At 39.0% G+C, this 16,957-nt stretch overlaps 1 protein-coding gene across 4 annotated transcripts in view; it reads left to right on the forward strand.

Annotated features, from left to right (window-relative positions):
- RBMS3 (RNA binding motif single stranded interacting protein 3) overlaps positions 1-16,957 on the forward strand; it is a 678,871-nt gene that overhangs the window by 527,549 nt on the left and 134,365 nt on the right. For all 4 annotated transcript variants that reach the window (XM_072330500.1, XM_072330497.1, XM_072330498.1 and 1 more), the window contains one exon: positions 7,100-7,257. In XM_072330500.1, coding sequence (XP_072186601.1) covers positions 7,100-7,257 — 158 coding nt within the window. The remainder of the gene's footprint in view (positions 1-7,099; positions 7,258-16,957) is intronic.

Raw genomic sequence — 16,957 nt, forward strand, 5'->3', positions numbered from 1 at the left:
GGAACATGGTTTTCTTCAGAATAGCACTTACAAATGTGTTCATGTGCGGAACCACTGTCTTTTCAGAAAGCATCCCTGTATTGTCAACAAGCTGTTGGCTTGACTTGTTGACAATCAAGCTTATGCAGAAAATGTACGCTGCAGTTTTCGTTTTAGATATATTTATAATGCTTGATGGATTGGCCTTAATTATTGCTGTACAATAGTTGCATAATTATGCTGAGGCTGCTGAGGGCTATTGTCCTGCAGCACTGTGAAACAACGAAGTGGCTAATAAATTTTAAAGCGTGGCAATGTGAAAGTTGGTTAGGGCTGAGTACAGAAGAAATTTATTAAGCTTGTTGTCAGCGCTCGATCTTAAAACGCACAGTGACTACCATGAAGCAGATGTGGCAGGGTTGAAAAGACATTTAACATCCCAGAACGTTAAATATCTTGAGGTATTAGAGCCATGGAAGGGCCATCAGACAACATCCCCATTCTTTTGAAGGTCCCTAAGTGAAAATAAACCTCTGAATACCCCATGTGTTCTGCTCTGCAGTACTTTCCCTTTGAAACTTCTCATATTTAGACACAGTCTCAGCTGATGAGGTAGCTGGTGATTGAGGCAGGGCCACATGCAAAGATCTTTGGAAGGACTATTGAGAATAAGGCCTGCACCACTTTTACCCACTTCCTTCTTCTGTGTCCACTGGATTATTAGTACTTAGAGTGCTAATAAAATCCATGTAAATTTTAGGTTCTCTCCACAGTCCTGCAAGCCTTTTGTTATACTGCACACTATGTGTGCGTAACCAGTGAGGGATCAATAGCTAACTGGCCATTGATTTAGCTGCCTCCACTGCTGAAAATGTGCCAGCACAAAGGAAAGCAAATAAGCCAATAAAAAGTGGAAGGAAAACCTGGCAGCTTGCACTGGAGTCCTATACACCTTGTGTCACTGCAATAATGGCCTCACAGAAGGCACATGGACAGACACTGGAAGGATATCCATGTCCAGCACTCCCTCCCAGCCCCACTGGGCTTCCTGACAGCATTTCAAAGGGGTTCAATTGGAGCAACCTTCCCTTAACTCTCACTTCAGCAGCTGACATTCATCCTATCTAAGATAACTAAGTTAGGAGAATTCTGTCATGCTTGACTAAGTCAAGGAAGAGAGAACTTGGCTAAATGTTGCTTGCAGACATTAAGTGCTAGATCTGTAGTTAGACACCTAAATTATAGATTCAGTAGTAAATGCTCTGCTTGAAAGCCAGGCGTCATTTACATACAAACAAAAAGATGCTATATTAACTTTAAGGAATAAATAGTAGAAACCCAGAAAACTGGGGGGGGAAACATCTTTTAATTCATTGTTTTTTATGCATAAACCCAGGAAAATGCATATCAAATCAGCTTTCAAGGAAATTTCTATTACAGGTGTTCTGGTAAATTCTCATGAGCTATAATACATATATATATATATATATATAGTCTTTATGACTATATATATGACAATAAGAAGAGATATTGAATGTGAATCACCTGAGAGGAGATATTACGTGTTTCTTCTGAATTACATTTAAGCTCAGTTGCTTACATAGAACCCCCAGCTAAGAACCAATGTCATAAATTCAGTATGAGACCAATGCTACGAATGTAACTACAGTTTTCAAAATGCAAACACAGGAAATTTTTCAAAATGACATATAAATGTTTGCACGTAAGTGGTCTGGTTTTGTATAAGTAGTTCCATATAGATGACATAAAGGGTGTAAGTGTTTTTATATTCAGTGCTAGACGGAAGTTCAGTGCAGGTCTATAAAGGAGAGAAGTGGCATGCGTAGCCTGAAGATCTGAGAGCTGTCCATAATGAAGAGATGAATTAGTGTGAGGGAAGTATGAATTAGGAGTGATTTGAACTCGGGTATAAAATGTTCATAAAGATGTGACCATGCTTCTAAAATAATCTGTAATATTGATCTGCATCAATATTAATGTGATGATGTCTCAATTTAGTAGAGACAAGAAAAACATGCAACCTGTGAATATAAATACTGAGTACGTTTTTACAAAGAAGACTTAAGGATCTTTCATACATCCAAAAAACAAAGCTATCTTCTTATAAGTTCCCTGGAGTTATTTTGGGAGATAGAAAAGGAATCGTTTGAACTAATAATCAGTGTTTAACTTCCTAGAGCAAGCTGCACCAAGGAGAAGTAACTTGGGATGAATTAAAAGAATTAGTACATGGGGTTCCTGAATAAACCGTTCTTGTTTTCTGTATCCACTGAGATTACCAGAGGCTTCGGTTCCTTAGGGAAAAAATAATGTAGCCAAAAGCTGCCAGCCCCTCCCTACACTTGTCTTTAAAGAATGCATTACTGAATGTCCTACATAAAGAGGCTTAGCCTCTCCTCACACCAGCTGAAACTCTTCCTTCAGCTTTTCATGCACTGCTTCCAAAGATTATCTCAGGATGGGAGGGAAAATCCCATCTGAGCATTGTCCTTTCTTGAAGGAGTATCTGGGAGGAAATGGCAACTGGGAACTCCAGCACACCCTCTGCTGTGTTTTGTATGTTTCATATGCTGTTGGTGTAGTATGTTTCAAATCCTCTGCGTTATAAACTTCTTCTGTTTCTTTGGCACAAGTCTTGGGAGCTGAGTGACTGACTTAGTTCTTGCTGAAAGGCAGAGACGAAGTTTCTGGCTGCTTCCCCAGTACAACTGTTCCTAACTGCTGAACTTCAGAGCCTTGCAGCAAGATGCCTGCTGCTGAATGCTGGGAATGCTCTGATGCTGGGACTTAGTCAAAAACTCGGGTTTAACCTTCTGTTTGTTTGCAGTGCTCACACTTTTAAACCTTCCTATCTGTGTTTTTGGCTAGTTTTGGAGTTCCTAACATGCATACCCTCAGCCAGAATGGCCTAGCTTTGTGTGTTTGCAGTTAGTGTCCCTGAAGCTAACATTCTAGAGCAGCTGCAGTATTTGGGCAGGGAAGACAGTTGAAACAGGCTGGGATGGGAGCAAAGGGAGTTGCAAAGACCTCTGCAGTTGGCTAGAGAGAAGCTTTAATTGGCTTCATTTCTTTTTTTTTTCTTTTTTTTTTTTTTCCTTGATGACCTATTTTGAGGCACACAGACTGGCATGTGCCAGGACCCTGAAAGATCTTGGTCTGCGTTGTGAGGCCAAGTCCAGATTTCAAAGGGCTGGGGCTGCTGGGATCGATTTACCCCATTTTTGTGGGGTTTCAGTCCAAGTGCAAGCTGTCCTTGGGAAGTGTGGCACTCCTTGAGCTCTTAAATGGAAGATTCTAAGAAAGATGAACTTCAGTGAGAATGGCTGGAAGCAGAATTCTAATGGTGCCTTGAGACTGCTCTTGCAAGTTTACATGCGTTAAAAATGATATCCTTGCAGCTGGCACATGCAGCAGGTTCCAGAGCTGCCTTCCCCTTCCCTTCAAAGCAGCAGTTTGGCCTGGCTTTGCACATGTTAAATAGCAGTGTTTCATGCATGAGATCTAGGAAAACAAGAATTGCAGAATTGTAGAATGGCTTAGATTGGAAGGGATCTACAAGTTGTGTTTCTGCTTCCTCTGATTCCTCTTGTCACCTGGAGGTAAGCCTGGTGTCCTGGTGGAGAGGGGCAGGGACTGCAAAACCCCAGTGGCAGCAGGGACTCTACTGCACTTTGCTTATTGCCCCACTGTGGCAAATGTGGGGTGTCCGAGACAGTTGGAGGTGTCTATGGGACATATGGCTCTCTGCTGCCCAGCCTTGCTCTCCTGTCTGAAATATAGGAGGCATAAGATGTAGATCTGCAGTGATGGTGAACTTCTGCCTCAGCTCTCTCACTTGAGAACAGATCTGATACTGATGGCTGGTCAGTTTGGGATTGGACACAATAATAAACAGGAGTTTAGCAACCCGAAGTAGAAGGAGGCATTCTTTAACATCTGGTGAAAAGTCATAGAACAAGCTAAATGTAACAGGGAGAGCTTTGGCCATGATGAGTTGGTTTAGACACAACAGTGCCCACCCATCCTGCAGCCCTGGGATGTGGGCCTTTACTGTAGACAGAAACCTGACTGAAGCCTAACTCAGATGATGAAAGGAGGGTAGTTTGTGGGGTGCTTACATTCACGTTTCTGGTTAGGCTCATCTTGTCAGCCAGTAAGCACACTTGGAACAGTAGGATGCCTGCCTTTCAACTTGAGAAACTCTGCAGCCACACTGTAAACAGGCAATCCTGTACCACTCATGTAACGTATACTTAGCTCCACACATAAAGCGCTTTACTGGGCTTCATCGCCTAGGGAAGGCTTTCTGTCTTGTTTCAGTTTGTGGTGTAAGATATGGTTTCTTTGGGGTTATATTTCTCTGCAAAAGAAAGGAGTATTTCTCTAAATGTTATATTTGTATAGTGAGAAAAAATAACGTGGATTTTTCCCCCCTTTCTTTGAAAATATTGCGGTATTGTGGAGGTAGCTTGAGTGGCCTCATCTGTCTCTCTGCTTGTGGCTCTTGTTTATTACATTGATAAAAGATAGGACTGGTAAATCCTTGTAAGAGAGTGACTACACCCTGCTAGCCTTTCATTCATCCTCAAAGTGTAGCTAAACTTTCCATGGATATTTAAAACAACAGCATTTAATCTCTAACACAGTTAAAAGGCTTTTGTGTTCTTACTCCAGAAGTGAGACATGTTGGCGGCAGCTCTTACTTATTTTATTTGTTTGCCACAGCTTGAAAACTGAGTAGTCGAAAGAAAAGTTCTCATTTTAATATTCCGGTGGAATGAATTGCTTCAGTGAAAGTAAAGGATGTTGTTCAGCTTCTGAGGCGTAACGCTGCCTTTTCCATTTCAGTCTTTCCTTTGGCTATGGTGATCTCATCTACATAATACTGCTGGGTTTTTCTTAATATTGACAAGGGATGTTAGTCCCTGAGCACTGATTGGTCGATGAATCAAAGCCCTTAACCTATCAACTGGTACAGGTTTGCATAATATTGTGATCATCTCTGAAAAACTACACCTATTGGAATTGCAAGCCATGCTGCTTTGATTTGCTTCCACAGTGCCTCTGCTTCAGTTGCCTCCATTGCTCACATTTTCAAAGCGTTTAGTAACAATGAAGACTCTTCCTAATCTGCTATATCTTTCCTTTTATTTTCCCTCTTGTGGCTTGTGCAGGGAAAACAAAGTAACAAGCAATAAATCTTAAAATAGTTGGCACACAGAAACGGAGAAGGATGAAAAAATAAATAAATAAATAAAAATAAAAGAGGGAAAAAGAAAACATTTCGGTTTGGGGGATTTTGTTTTGTTTTGTTCTGTTTTGTTTTTTTCCCCTTCCAAAGCTAAAAGTATAAGCTGAAGCTCTTTTCTTACCTTCCTTTCCCCAGGACTATTTGCACGATTAGCCTTGCATTGTCAGTACTGTACCTGTTCTGATATCTCTCAAATCCTCCCATGATTGAAGAGGGACTTGCTTTCTGACATGTATGCATGTAAATTGCAGTGAAAAAGAAAAGGAAGTGGCTGCATGGGGAGAGGACTGGAAAATGGAAATCATGTTTTTCTAGATTTTTTTGTGTGACTTCAGCTCAATTTGTGTTCATTGCCTGTGTGTGTGTTTTTTTTTTACTTCACCTCTGCCCCTCATCGTAAGACATGGTAGTAATGAGTATGGCTTTATGGAAAGTACCTTGAAAATGTGCCTACTTTGTTCTTTTGTTTCTGCTTTGTAAAACAGTAGTGGGTTCAACCTGCACGGTAATGGGTGGTTTTATGAGTAATGGATCTGGTGATGCAAAGGTAGAATGCAGTGGATATTAAGCAGCGTCCAAAGACAAGAATTTACAGCTCTTAGATCAGGAAATCATACAGTAAAAAAAGTCCTACAAGCATCCTGGTTTTGGGCCCTCTGGCATGCGCATTTGCAGCTTTTCTTCTCATCCGAAAGGCCTAAAATATCCCTTGCACTTTGCATAGGTGAAGTTGAATACTTTCTTTGGCTTTGGATTTTCATTAACCCGGACTGTGTTTAGTCATCCGTGAAATGATGGCTGTGTGAATCCCAGCTTGAAACTCAGATTTCTGCTTCTCTTTGCAAAGCCTTGAGTGTGTAAGGCGGGGAGAGGGCAGACATCTTGGTTCTGTTCTGTCTTCATACATCTTCCAGAAACACAACCTGTGATTCGTTGTTTGACAAGATACATCGGCACTGCTTTTAATGGGGTGTAATTTGAAGCCAGTGTAGTTGACCTGGGGCAGATGGCTTCAGGACTGTGTGTAATTTCCTCAGTGTAAGCTGTAGTGCTGCCACAAGATTGTTTAGCCCACTTTAGGACACCTCCTATGGAAAAAGAAAAAAAAAAGAATATTTGTATATATATATATAGGAAATACTATTGTCATATGCATCTCATGGTTGAAAGAGAAGAAATTTTTTCTGCCCACTGAAACTTGAAATAAAAAAAATTAAACCTTTCTCTGAAGATGTTGGTCAGTAATGTATTGCCTGGCTTGCTGCATAGCATCAGGATTGTATCTTATGTTTTTGTTTATTAATCACTAACTAAAATTAAGATGTCATGCCTTTGAGGTCTGCTGAGTATCACCTACCACTTCCGATGGGGACAAAAAGAAGGAAAAGATACTGTGGAAAACATTCTGTGTTTTCAGCCAACCTTACTGATGATGGACAGGTTGGGTGGGAAGTCTGCAGGCTGGAAAGCACATCTGCTGAAAACATGTGTCGGGTTTTATTTATTCATGTTAACAGTGAGCACATTTATGAAAATGATGTTTTCTTCAGAATGTTTGTTAAGTTAGAACACAAACCCAAGAATATTTGTGCATGAGAATAATTTTCTATGAATGAGTAGTGTCACCAAGTTCAGTAAGAGCAGTCACGCACAAAGTTAAGCACATGCATGAGTTTGCAGAAATTTGGCAAAAATTGTTGTCATCGTAAACAGACTGCCCAGCTTCGCTTCTAGTGCAGCTGTAATTATTTTGGCTTGGTCTTATTATGAGTAGTCCTCATTGCAGAAGCAATGAGCTATTCCATTCTGCTGAGTCTAACTGAGGCTGTTTCTCTCATTTTGTCACAGCAACAAGAGCAAGATCCCACAAATCTATACATCTCAAATTTACCTGTTTCCATGGATGAGCAGGAACTGGAGAACATGCTGAAACCTTTTGGACATGTCATTTCCACCAGAATATTAAGAGACGCAAATGGAGTCAGCAGAGGAGTTGGCTTTGCCAGGTGAAATCCTTACTCTATTTATGTATATTTGTTGGCTTTATTCCATTGCAAATGCTGTCTACTTCATAATTCTAAAGCCTCATAGCTATGGAAAATGCAAAGCAGCGCCTTTATCAGATTGTGCATCTGTTCTTTCCACTGAGCTGAGGAATACCAGTGCAGAAGGATGCTCATTTCATTTCTCCAAAAATTAGTTCATTGTATGTATGTATATGGAAATAAAAATCACTAGGAATGAAGAGCTATCCATGCAACATGAAGCTTGGATAATAATAAATGTCCTACAGCCAAAAGAACACACATGATGAGGAAATTGTTTAGATGTTTAGCAACAACACTGAAACAAGAAAAAGTAAATTTAGCAGTTGGAAGAGCTAGAGGAAGGGACTACAACTGGAAAAAAAAAAAATAAAAATCCACAGGTTCCTTAACAGCTAAAAAAAAAATCTCAAACCTATGAGAAGAGATTAAGAAGAAATAGTTGCATCTAATGTGCCCTGTCAGAGTAGTTTGGACAGAATGAGCAGCACATTACTTCCATGTGGGTCATTGTCAGGATAGAAAGGCAAGTTTCATTGTTTACTCTCAATGAATATTTACACAGATTCTCCACAGCTTGAAACATTCTTAAATCAAACAGTTTTCTTTTGAAAAGCTAATGAATGGAGAGCTGTATATAGAAAGATACTGAAAAAGCAAATAAGAAGATAAAAAAAAAACCACAACTGTGCTGTAAATCAGTCTTCTGCTTTGAGAGAAAAAATCAGAAATAACAATTAAATTAAAAATCCCAAATCATTGTTTGTACAGACTATTCATAACACTGTCTTTTGTAGAGGAGGCAAAGTGACTTTGTTGTCTTTTGAATTTTTTGAAGTTTGCCATATCTTGGCATATCGTGGCACTTATGTTAGTGTCATAACACCACTCAGTGAAACAGGGTACTGTACGATAAAAAGGTAGCATGCTGGATAAGTGACATTGTAGTGTTACCTTTGTCCTTGATATGAAAGATTATCATGTGCAAAGAGTGTTAAGATAATCCTGTTTGAATTCACATGGAAAAAGGCAAAACATTTACACTGAGGGCACACTGTTCTTTATGCATTCTTGCAGATAATAACGTGAATCTTTCTAACTCACTAAATCTAAATTAGTGTAAATCATGGATAAACTTACATTTCAAAAATTGAATTTGTTTGTGAAAACATGTTTAATAATGTAACATTTCAGAAAGCCTTCCATGTGCTAAGATGAAGGTTTTGTAATTCATCATGCAAATGACAGAGTAGTAAAAACTTTGCTCTGTTAAAGTACAGCAAAGATCTTCCTTACCCTGACTGAGGACAGAGTTAATCCTAAAATGTGTAACTACAGCTGTATGCTGACTCTTGTCTCAGCAGAATTACCAGTACAAGCTGTAATTGCATGACCACTTGATCTTCTTTTGGTAATAGTGTGCTCTTTGGTATCATTTTACTGCATATCACTCAAAAGAGATGAATTTGTTTAGCTTAGCCTGTAGTCATGAGGGTTTCATTCTAGTGTACCTACACTGTGAGAAGACAAAGTGTTGGTACTAGTAGGGTTTATCTAGGGAATAGCAGCTGTATTTCAGCTCAGGTAAGATTTTAGAAGTTCTGATCAGCAACCCATTGCGATCTTGGTTGTTGCATCTTCTGGATGGGGTCCTCTTGCCACAATGGAGCTGCCTGCTGGTGAAAATGCCTCGTGCTGCTTCCACAGCTCTTACATTAGTCACAAGTGCTCAGGAGAAGTCAACTTTGTGTACACTAGAACTCAGCAATTCTTAATTTAGATGGATCAAAATTATTAATTAAGTGCTGTGAAGGTTAAAAATCCCTTTTTGACTCTGCCCAATTAGGTGAATAGTGAATGTCAAAGTAAGTATTTTCAAAAAGCAAAGACTTTTTCAAGAAGTAAAGACTTCCTGTAAACAACTGTTCTCAGATATTTCTCCTAAGTGGGTGTGATTAGCAATTTCATAGTACTGCAGGTGGCTACTTTATCATTTATAATCCGAGAGTCTTCAAATGTTCTTGGTCAAAGTCGTAGATCTGCATTCTGATTAATGTTTGTCCACATTAAAGTTCAGCCTCTTCTGAAACACACACAAGAAAACTAGCTCACTTTTTCTACACTGTTAAAGTATTTTTTCTTTTCTGTTCCTCAAAAGCAGCAGAATGGATTTTCTTGAAACTTTCTAGAATGTTTCATTGTGGCTTGAACACAACTGTACCCAGGTATACCATGGGGGAGATTTCGGGAGGAGATTTATTAGCAAGGGGCCTCTGAAGGGTAACTTTGGATTCCAGCTGTGGCTTCACAGAAGTCCATCCTGTTGAAAGGGAATTGATGTAAACTCTGGACACCTACCTGCACCTTGCTGCTCTCCTTGGCTTTGCACTTTGGGGCTGGTACTACCCAACTCCAGGCTCACTATGGAAGCTGCCATTTGGCAGGGTTCACTTGCTGCTAACAGAGGTTCTGCTGACACTGGTGAGCAGAGCTGGGTCTGAACACAGCCGGTCACATGGCAGCAAGAGAAATGTGGTAGAGTAGCAGGGAGAAATGCTTTCTATAAGCAGGGAATGTGGAAAAAGAACGTGTAGATGAGAAGTTTTGTGCTCAATATGTTGTGAGATTTCTTGTAGAAAGAGGGAATGATGTAGCACTGCCCTCACACAGGATTTCACCACAAGACTTAAAATGGTAGGTGTTTCTCTTAAATCCCTGTTACCAAGAGTCGTTCAGTGGCTTCACCACTTATCTTTCATTTGAAATTGTAAGTGGATTCCCCGGAGCTTAAAGTGAACGCAGAGTCCTTAATCCTCAAAAGAAGCAAGCGAAAAAAAAAAAAGTAAGCAAAAACCAAAGCAACTGGATTTGAAGGCTTTTTTTTTCTTTATTTCTTTTTATTTTGTTTTGAGATATCATCCTAAAGCTGCCGTGTCATCTCTTGTGATTTGAGCTTTGTGAACTAGCCATTAACAATGTTGTTGTTGAGAATAAAAAGCAGATCAGAGGGAGGTCTTGGAGTTAGGCTGGAGATACTCAGTAGCAGAAGGTGCCCAGAGCACAGAGGGAAATATTCAACTCCGTCCTGAAGATGTCATGTTACACAGAGGTAACTCTATGGGCTGAATGAGTTGTCTCTCCACAGATTTGTAAAGGGTGAATGCCTTGTTTAAATGTCAGAAGAAATACAGAAGTAACACAATCAAAGTGGAACCAAAGTAGTGGGAATGTTTTGCTAAATGAAAGCGAGACTGTTTGGAGGAAGATTTCTAGGGATCATTGGTGCTGCTTTGGAGGCATAGAAGCATCAGCAGTACCAGGGGATAGAGAACATCCAGGTAGTTTAAGGATACATTTGTGAAGAATGGAAATGCTTTGTTCTTCCTTATTCAAGGGTTTAATTGAAGATGATTGAAAAGGTGTTCGAAAAGGTGATATAAATTTAACTTGAACAAATCCATCATCTGGGACAGTAGTGCAGGCTCAGATATGATGAGGATTATTCCTACTTTCAGTCAGAAGAATGATCTGTCAAATCCTACATTTTCCCCAGGAAATTGCTTTATAATTGGATATCTCAGATGAAACTGGAAATCCCAAGCACGCCCCAAAGACTGTATGTGATATCTGTATGATATTCCAATGCTTGCAGTGTTAAATTTCCATCAAAAAGCCTCCCTGCAGAATGCTGGAGACCTCTATGGGATGAGCATATGTCTTCAAAATCCTAACATTTCCATTTGGTGTTGCAAACTAGACAAAAATTTTGTAGACTCAGTGCATCCTTGAGAATATTGCCAGACATGAGTCTGTGCCTTCTTGGAGGTGCAAATTCCAGAGAGGCACAGACAGGGCAGGATCCCAGGACAGATGTCATTGGGAACTGATAACATGAAAATAATCATGAATCCCTTAACGGTGAAGAAACAGGGAAAGTTAGGAGTCATTAGGTGACTTAGCTGAGCACTTTTCATGACCCAAGCCCGAGGTACTGTGAGTTGAATTGAAAAACTCCTAGGAACATGGAGGAGGGAGCAGGGAGGCATTGTGTACCCTGGGGAGAGAATTACTGATGCCACTGAATTAGTGAAATAAAGATTGGGTTTCAGAGCTCCACAGTGAAGTAGCATTAAAGTATTATTTGTGACCTCCCTACAGTGATGGCAATATTCAGAATACCATACATACATGTACCACACTCAACTGAACAGCAGAGAAAGCATTTTACAGGTTATTTTAAATGATAAATTGCAAAGAAAGAATTAGAAACTAGTAACTCTTTTTTTTTTTTTTTTTTTTTTTTTTTTTTTGTTGGTTTTTTTGTTTCTTTACTGTCTTGTAACTTAAAATGACTTTGCAAGATTGAGACCCCAAGTGACATTTTACAACATGGTCATAAGCCTCTGAAATCAGAAATTTATGATGGAAATGCTTGCAGTCAGACTGTCAAGTATTGCTCTGCTAGCAGGCACCAGTATAATACTTAACCTGAGACTGTGAAGACTGTAACATAAATCAGACAGGGACTAGGTAGAAATGACTCTGTGTTCACGCAATTCTTTTTCCAGTAATAGGCGAAAAATCATCCAACACAAACTGTCATGAAAACATGTTATAGTGCTGTTCCCAGTGAAAGACCCAGGAGATTCTCAATTAGCTTTCTCTATTATCTCAGAGCAAAAAGATAACATTATGATGGTGTCCCTTTGTGAAAAAGCAGAGGGATCTATAGTGGAGCATTTACCCCATTTGTCCTTTGGAGCTTGGACTCTATTCTTGTCTTTTCCCTGCCTTGTTCTCTTGGTGGAGCTTCCAAAGGGATGCTTTTCTCTGCCAGCAAAGTTTTGTTGTTTTTTTTTTTATTATTATTATTTTATTAAACTTATCTCCTGCTTATCTGCATTTTACATGTATTAAATTTAGACTTTGGAAACAGTATTTAACTCAGCAACTGAAATTTTGAGCTCCACAGGATCGTTATTCTATTTATAGATGTTTTGTGTGAATTTCAGTAGAAATGGATCTGTTCCAGTTTCCACTCAAGCAAAATGAAAGAGCCAAGCCTTTAATTTTTATATTCTTTTCCTCAAAGAAAGCTGTGCGTCTTTCAGGATGATATAGGTATCATTCAGTTGCATCAGCTTTCTTCTGAAGTAAACAGGTTTCTCTATGGAGTCGAAGTTCTGTGACTCTGTGCAGGGAAGATCAGGAGGGTCCCCTGCACAAACTGGACCATGCTGCATTGATAGGCCATATGCCCCCATTCTTACCTGTCATCCTTATGGTGGTTTTTGCATAACTTATATATCCAACTGTGATCGTAGACGACGATCCTGCTATTCATGCAAACAGGAATGAACATGAAAAATATACAGGCAAGACATGCTGGCAAAAGACAGTATTTATGAGAAATGAGGAGAAGTTGACAAAATATCTCTTCCTGCAAATGAGAAAGGGAATGGTATTTCCCAAACAAAAGATTTTCATCTCAGAAGTGCAAACATCTTGAAGCAGTCATGCTGAAAAGTTGGGGATGTAATGTACCTGAATAGAGAGGAAAATAAAGTCACAGGCAGCAGACATATCAGAGTTTTATAATGTCTGGATTTAAGTTTGCAAAATAAATAAGTTATTAAGAGTAGGGTATAAGGAGGACTGGGTGCTAAGAAATTTCGTAATACAAAATGTGTGTCCTTGGATCATCTTTCTTGCAGTAAAAAGTTTCTCCTTGATATATCATTTAAATTTATCTGGCTTTTATCATGATTTTCTCAACCAGATTAAGGAACTACTTTGTTTATTCTCCCCGCTAAGTTTCTTATGCACCCTTATCAGACTGCCCCTCTCATTGATGGGCTAAAGAAACTGAGTTCTCTGTTGCGTATTCAAACAGTGGCCTCAGTTCTTCAGACAATCTGCTGCTACTACCTACTTATTTTCATCTTTGAAAAATGCCTTAAGTAGTAAAGAGGCATTATTTCTGCTATCATTTATACAAGTTGGTCGTAATATAAATGTAATAGTAATAATTGAATCTTTAAATATTTAAATGTGATATTAAAAAAACCACAGATGATTCTCATTTACATTATTTTTATTAAGCAAAGTGTCTACAGGATATGCATAAACCAAACCCATGATTTACTGCTGATAGTTACAAGGATTACATAGTACTGAATATTTCACATACAATAATTATGTAATCATCATTATATTCCTTGTATATATATATATTTTTTTAAATTGCCTTTTAGCACTGCATCAATTTTTATAATAAACACTCGTAAGACCTTTTTTTTCCCCAATTTTCCTTATTTTTTCATGATGAAGGTAATCCATCATATGTAACACTACAAAAAGACTACTTTGGAACCACTGGATTATATAAAGAGAATGATACAAGTTTTTTAGACTATCTGTAATGAGTATTTGATAGCAAGAGAAGAATCTCAAATGACTTCGCTGTGATATTTGCCTAATATTAACTGGTCATATTTTTTGTTGTTTTACAAGTCGTATTGTATCATCATAAATTTGTAAACCATGACTAGAAAAATCATAAGAACCATCCTCCCTTTCTTATTTTTTAAATGAACTTCATTTCCACTTGGATGAAATATAGTCAGACTAGTTACTTGTATCTGAGAATCTCTCAGCCTCCAGAACCAGGAAATATATATAGATACAACTGAAAATCAATTCTCGTATTTATCCTTGTTTTATCGGTTTATTTTGGTAATTATATGTATGTTTAAAAATATCAGAATAACCTGGCCTATGGCTTTGATAATTTGTACCACAATGCATTTCTAGACTCAAAGAAATACTTATATATATTACAGTTGTCTCCAACTGCATCTGAACATAACTTGTTTTCTGAGGTTCCCTCAGTACCAAAAACATGCTGATGAAGAGTCTGAAAATAATAGTTTGTGAGTTATCTCATCAGAAGCATATTTCTGTCCTCATGTAGAACTTAAGCTGATGCCTGTACATGTCCAGCAGAAGTTGAGTAGCCATATCTTTCAACATAATTTTTTATCAGTCTTCCAGCATGTTATATTTTGCCTATTTTTGTTCCATCAGTTGTGGAAAACAAAAACAAACATACAAACAAAAAAACACCATGAGAAAAATGGATTCAAAAGTGCTCTACCCCAAGTCTACCTACACTCTAATGGCATTCTTCTGTAAGAAACTTGTCCCCTAGAGATTAGCTTTTAAAATGCAGTATTGCTGTTAGTGGTAGTGTTGTTAGATAGCATTCTGTACCATTACAAAGTTTGAAACGCTTCTCTCTCTAACAAGATTAATAAACTCATGAGAAAAAAATGTGTGTTGTCCTTCTCCCTCGAGTTTCTAGACATTCTACGGCAGAGTGCCAGAGATTTTGAAGAAACAGTAGGCAGAATTTATTAGCGTGGACCCAGCAGAAGTATATTTCTATTGGGCCTCTTCCCAGGCATGGCTAGTTTTCATGGCTAATGCAAATAAAAAAGAGAATGAGCTATCTTGGAATCAGTGTATATGCAGATATGTTTGACCTATGGATGCACATCTGCCATAGACACCGACACCTAAATAATTGGTGGCGATCAGTTTTAACTACATTAGAACCAGGGTGACAGCAAGTATCAGATGATTACCTAAGAAACAGGTGTTCTGGACAAGTAGAAATTACTGTTCATCCCTACGTTGAGGGATGTTCCTACAGGGAACAGGCACAGACCCAGTCACTTGGTATTTACAGACCTGCCAGGCTGAAGGCCTGCCCCACACCGGGCTGCTGCATAGGGCACTCAAGGACTCACTGGGATGGTGGAGATGAGGGACAGCTGCCATTGTTCCTCAGCAGCACATCTGAACGGAGTGTGTATCGGCGGCTTTGTCTATTACACTGCCTTTTCAAACTGAGTTGATAATGCTAGTGTTGATTTCAAGTGAAGCGTTTGCCAGATTACAGATAGCTAGCAATGGAAGTTGAGAGCTTCTAATTGTGAAACTTGAGAGGAAAATGTGTGCATTCTTTATAAGGCTGCTTTTCGAATGATGGCCTTTTTATCCCAAAACACTGTGGGTTTCACTTTTATTCTCTTCCCACACTAAATGCACAAAGTGCACTGAGTCTCTTTCACTTGGTAGCTTATATATATTGTGTTCTTTGCAGGGACTGCTTTGGCTTGTTAAAATGTGCCCCATGTATTAAAATGAAATTGTCACTGCTGTGTGGTGCAACATAACATGGTTTGACATTAAGCGCCTGCAGCTACAGAAAACAGGCTTTTATTGCATTTATTCTTCCAGAGACAAGATTCTCCAAAGGCTCAGTGCAGACATTCACTTAGTTAAATCTGAATGAAGCCAAAGTGAACAATCTAAGCTGCGATGTGCTTGTACAAACAGCCCAGCGCACACAGCATGCAATGAAAGCAGTGTTACAACATAGATGTGACATTTTTTAATGATTTGATCTGAAACAAACTGACAAAATACTGGAATATTAATCAATTTTCATTCCCATTGTTGTTTATTCTTATGTTTTTTTATTTTCTTTTGGGTGAGGGAGGTTGACCATTTGAACTGTAAGCAAACTTTTACCATAGAAGCCAAACTGCTGCTGTAAAATTAGTGTTGTGCCCCTAACCTGTAAATGATGTAGAATGCATGTTACCCTTTCCCCAAAACCAGGTAATAGAAAGAGTGGAAGAAAAGATCTGGAGTAGTGAGAAGTAAAGAATATTTAGGTTCGCAGTTACTTTGTGGGGAGTACGTGGAGATAAGAAATAACATGCTGAAGCAGTGTTGAGCACATTTTTTAAACACAATTTTTCCAAGAGAGACAAAGTGAGTGTAGTGCTTTGGCTTTATGATTAGTTTTTCTCTCTTCCATTTTTCTATACCAGTTGCGTAGCAGTCAACAGACCGCTCTGGACTAGCATGCTGTCAGTCCACAAGACCTGAACAAACTGTGAATTCCCTGATGAGGTACAGGCATGGTTTAGGATTTGACCAGTAGCTTTGTATTCTTGGGCAGTTTGCTCAATAACGTATGTACTAGTTCGCTGTTAATGCTGTAATGCCTCAATTCTGAAAGTTATCTTGAGGTCACACAGAATGAATAGGGAGTCATGTCACCTGCCGGTATTGCATGCAAATTGTCTTCACCCAGAATTTGGTTTTATGTAATAAGCACATATTCACTGCATTTGGTTTTGCTCTACAGTTCATCCTTGCAGGTTATTTTTTATCATTGCAATCCTTAGCAATTGTTGCTTAATCCTCTTCTACAAATCTTGTTTTTTTTTCCAAACCATTTGAAGTTATACTGGGTACATGGGGAATCTATATACAAGTCATTTGCCTTTCCAGGCAGCACGTGAAAGCACAAAGAACGTCCTTGTTCAGGGAGATCCCTTGGAGCCAGGAGGGAGTTGCTCATTGACATTGCAGTAGCTCACATACAAGCCGGGAGCACAGCTGCAGGCTTTGAGGGTGACAGGTCCTCTTTACAAGCCATGCTACACCGTAATGAGCTCAACCAGTTTCTGTGCAGAAGTCAGAAAGAACAGCTTTGAAGATTTCTCTCGGCATCTGTGCTTGTCCTTCTTTTTACCTGCTTTTCCTTTTTGTTTTTGCTGACTGAGCACTTTTGTGAAAGTCT

This window comes from Excalfactoria chinensis, chromosome 2, assembly GCF_039878825.1.
Source record: "Excalfactoria chinensis isolate bCotChi1 chromosome 2, bCotChi1.hap2, whole genome shotgun sequence".
NCBI classification, from domain to species: Eukaryota; Metazoa; Chordata; class Aves; order Galliformes; family Phasianidae; genus Excalfactoria; species Excalfactoria chinensis.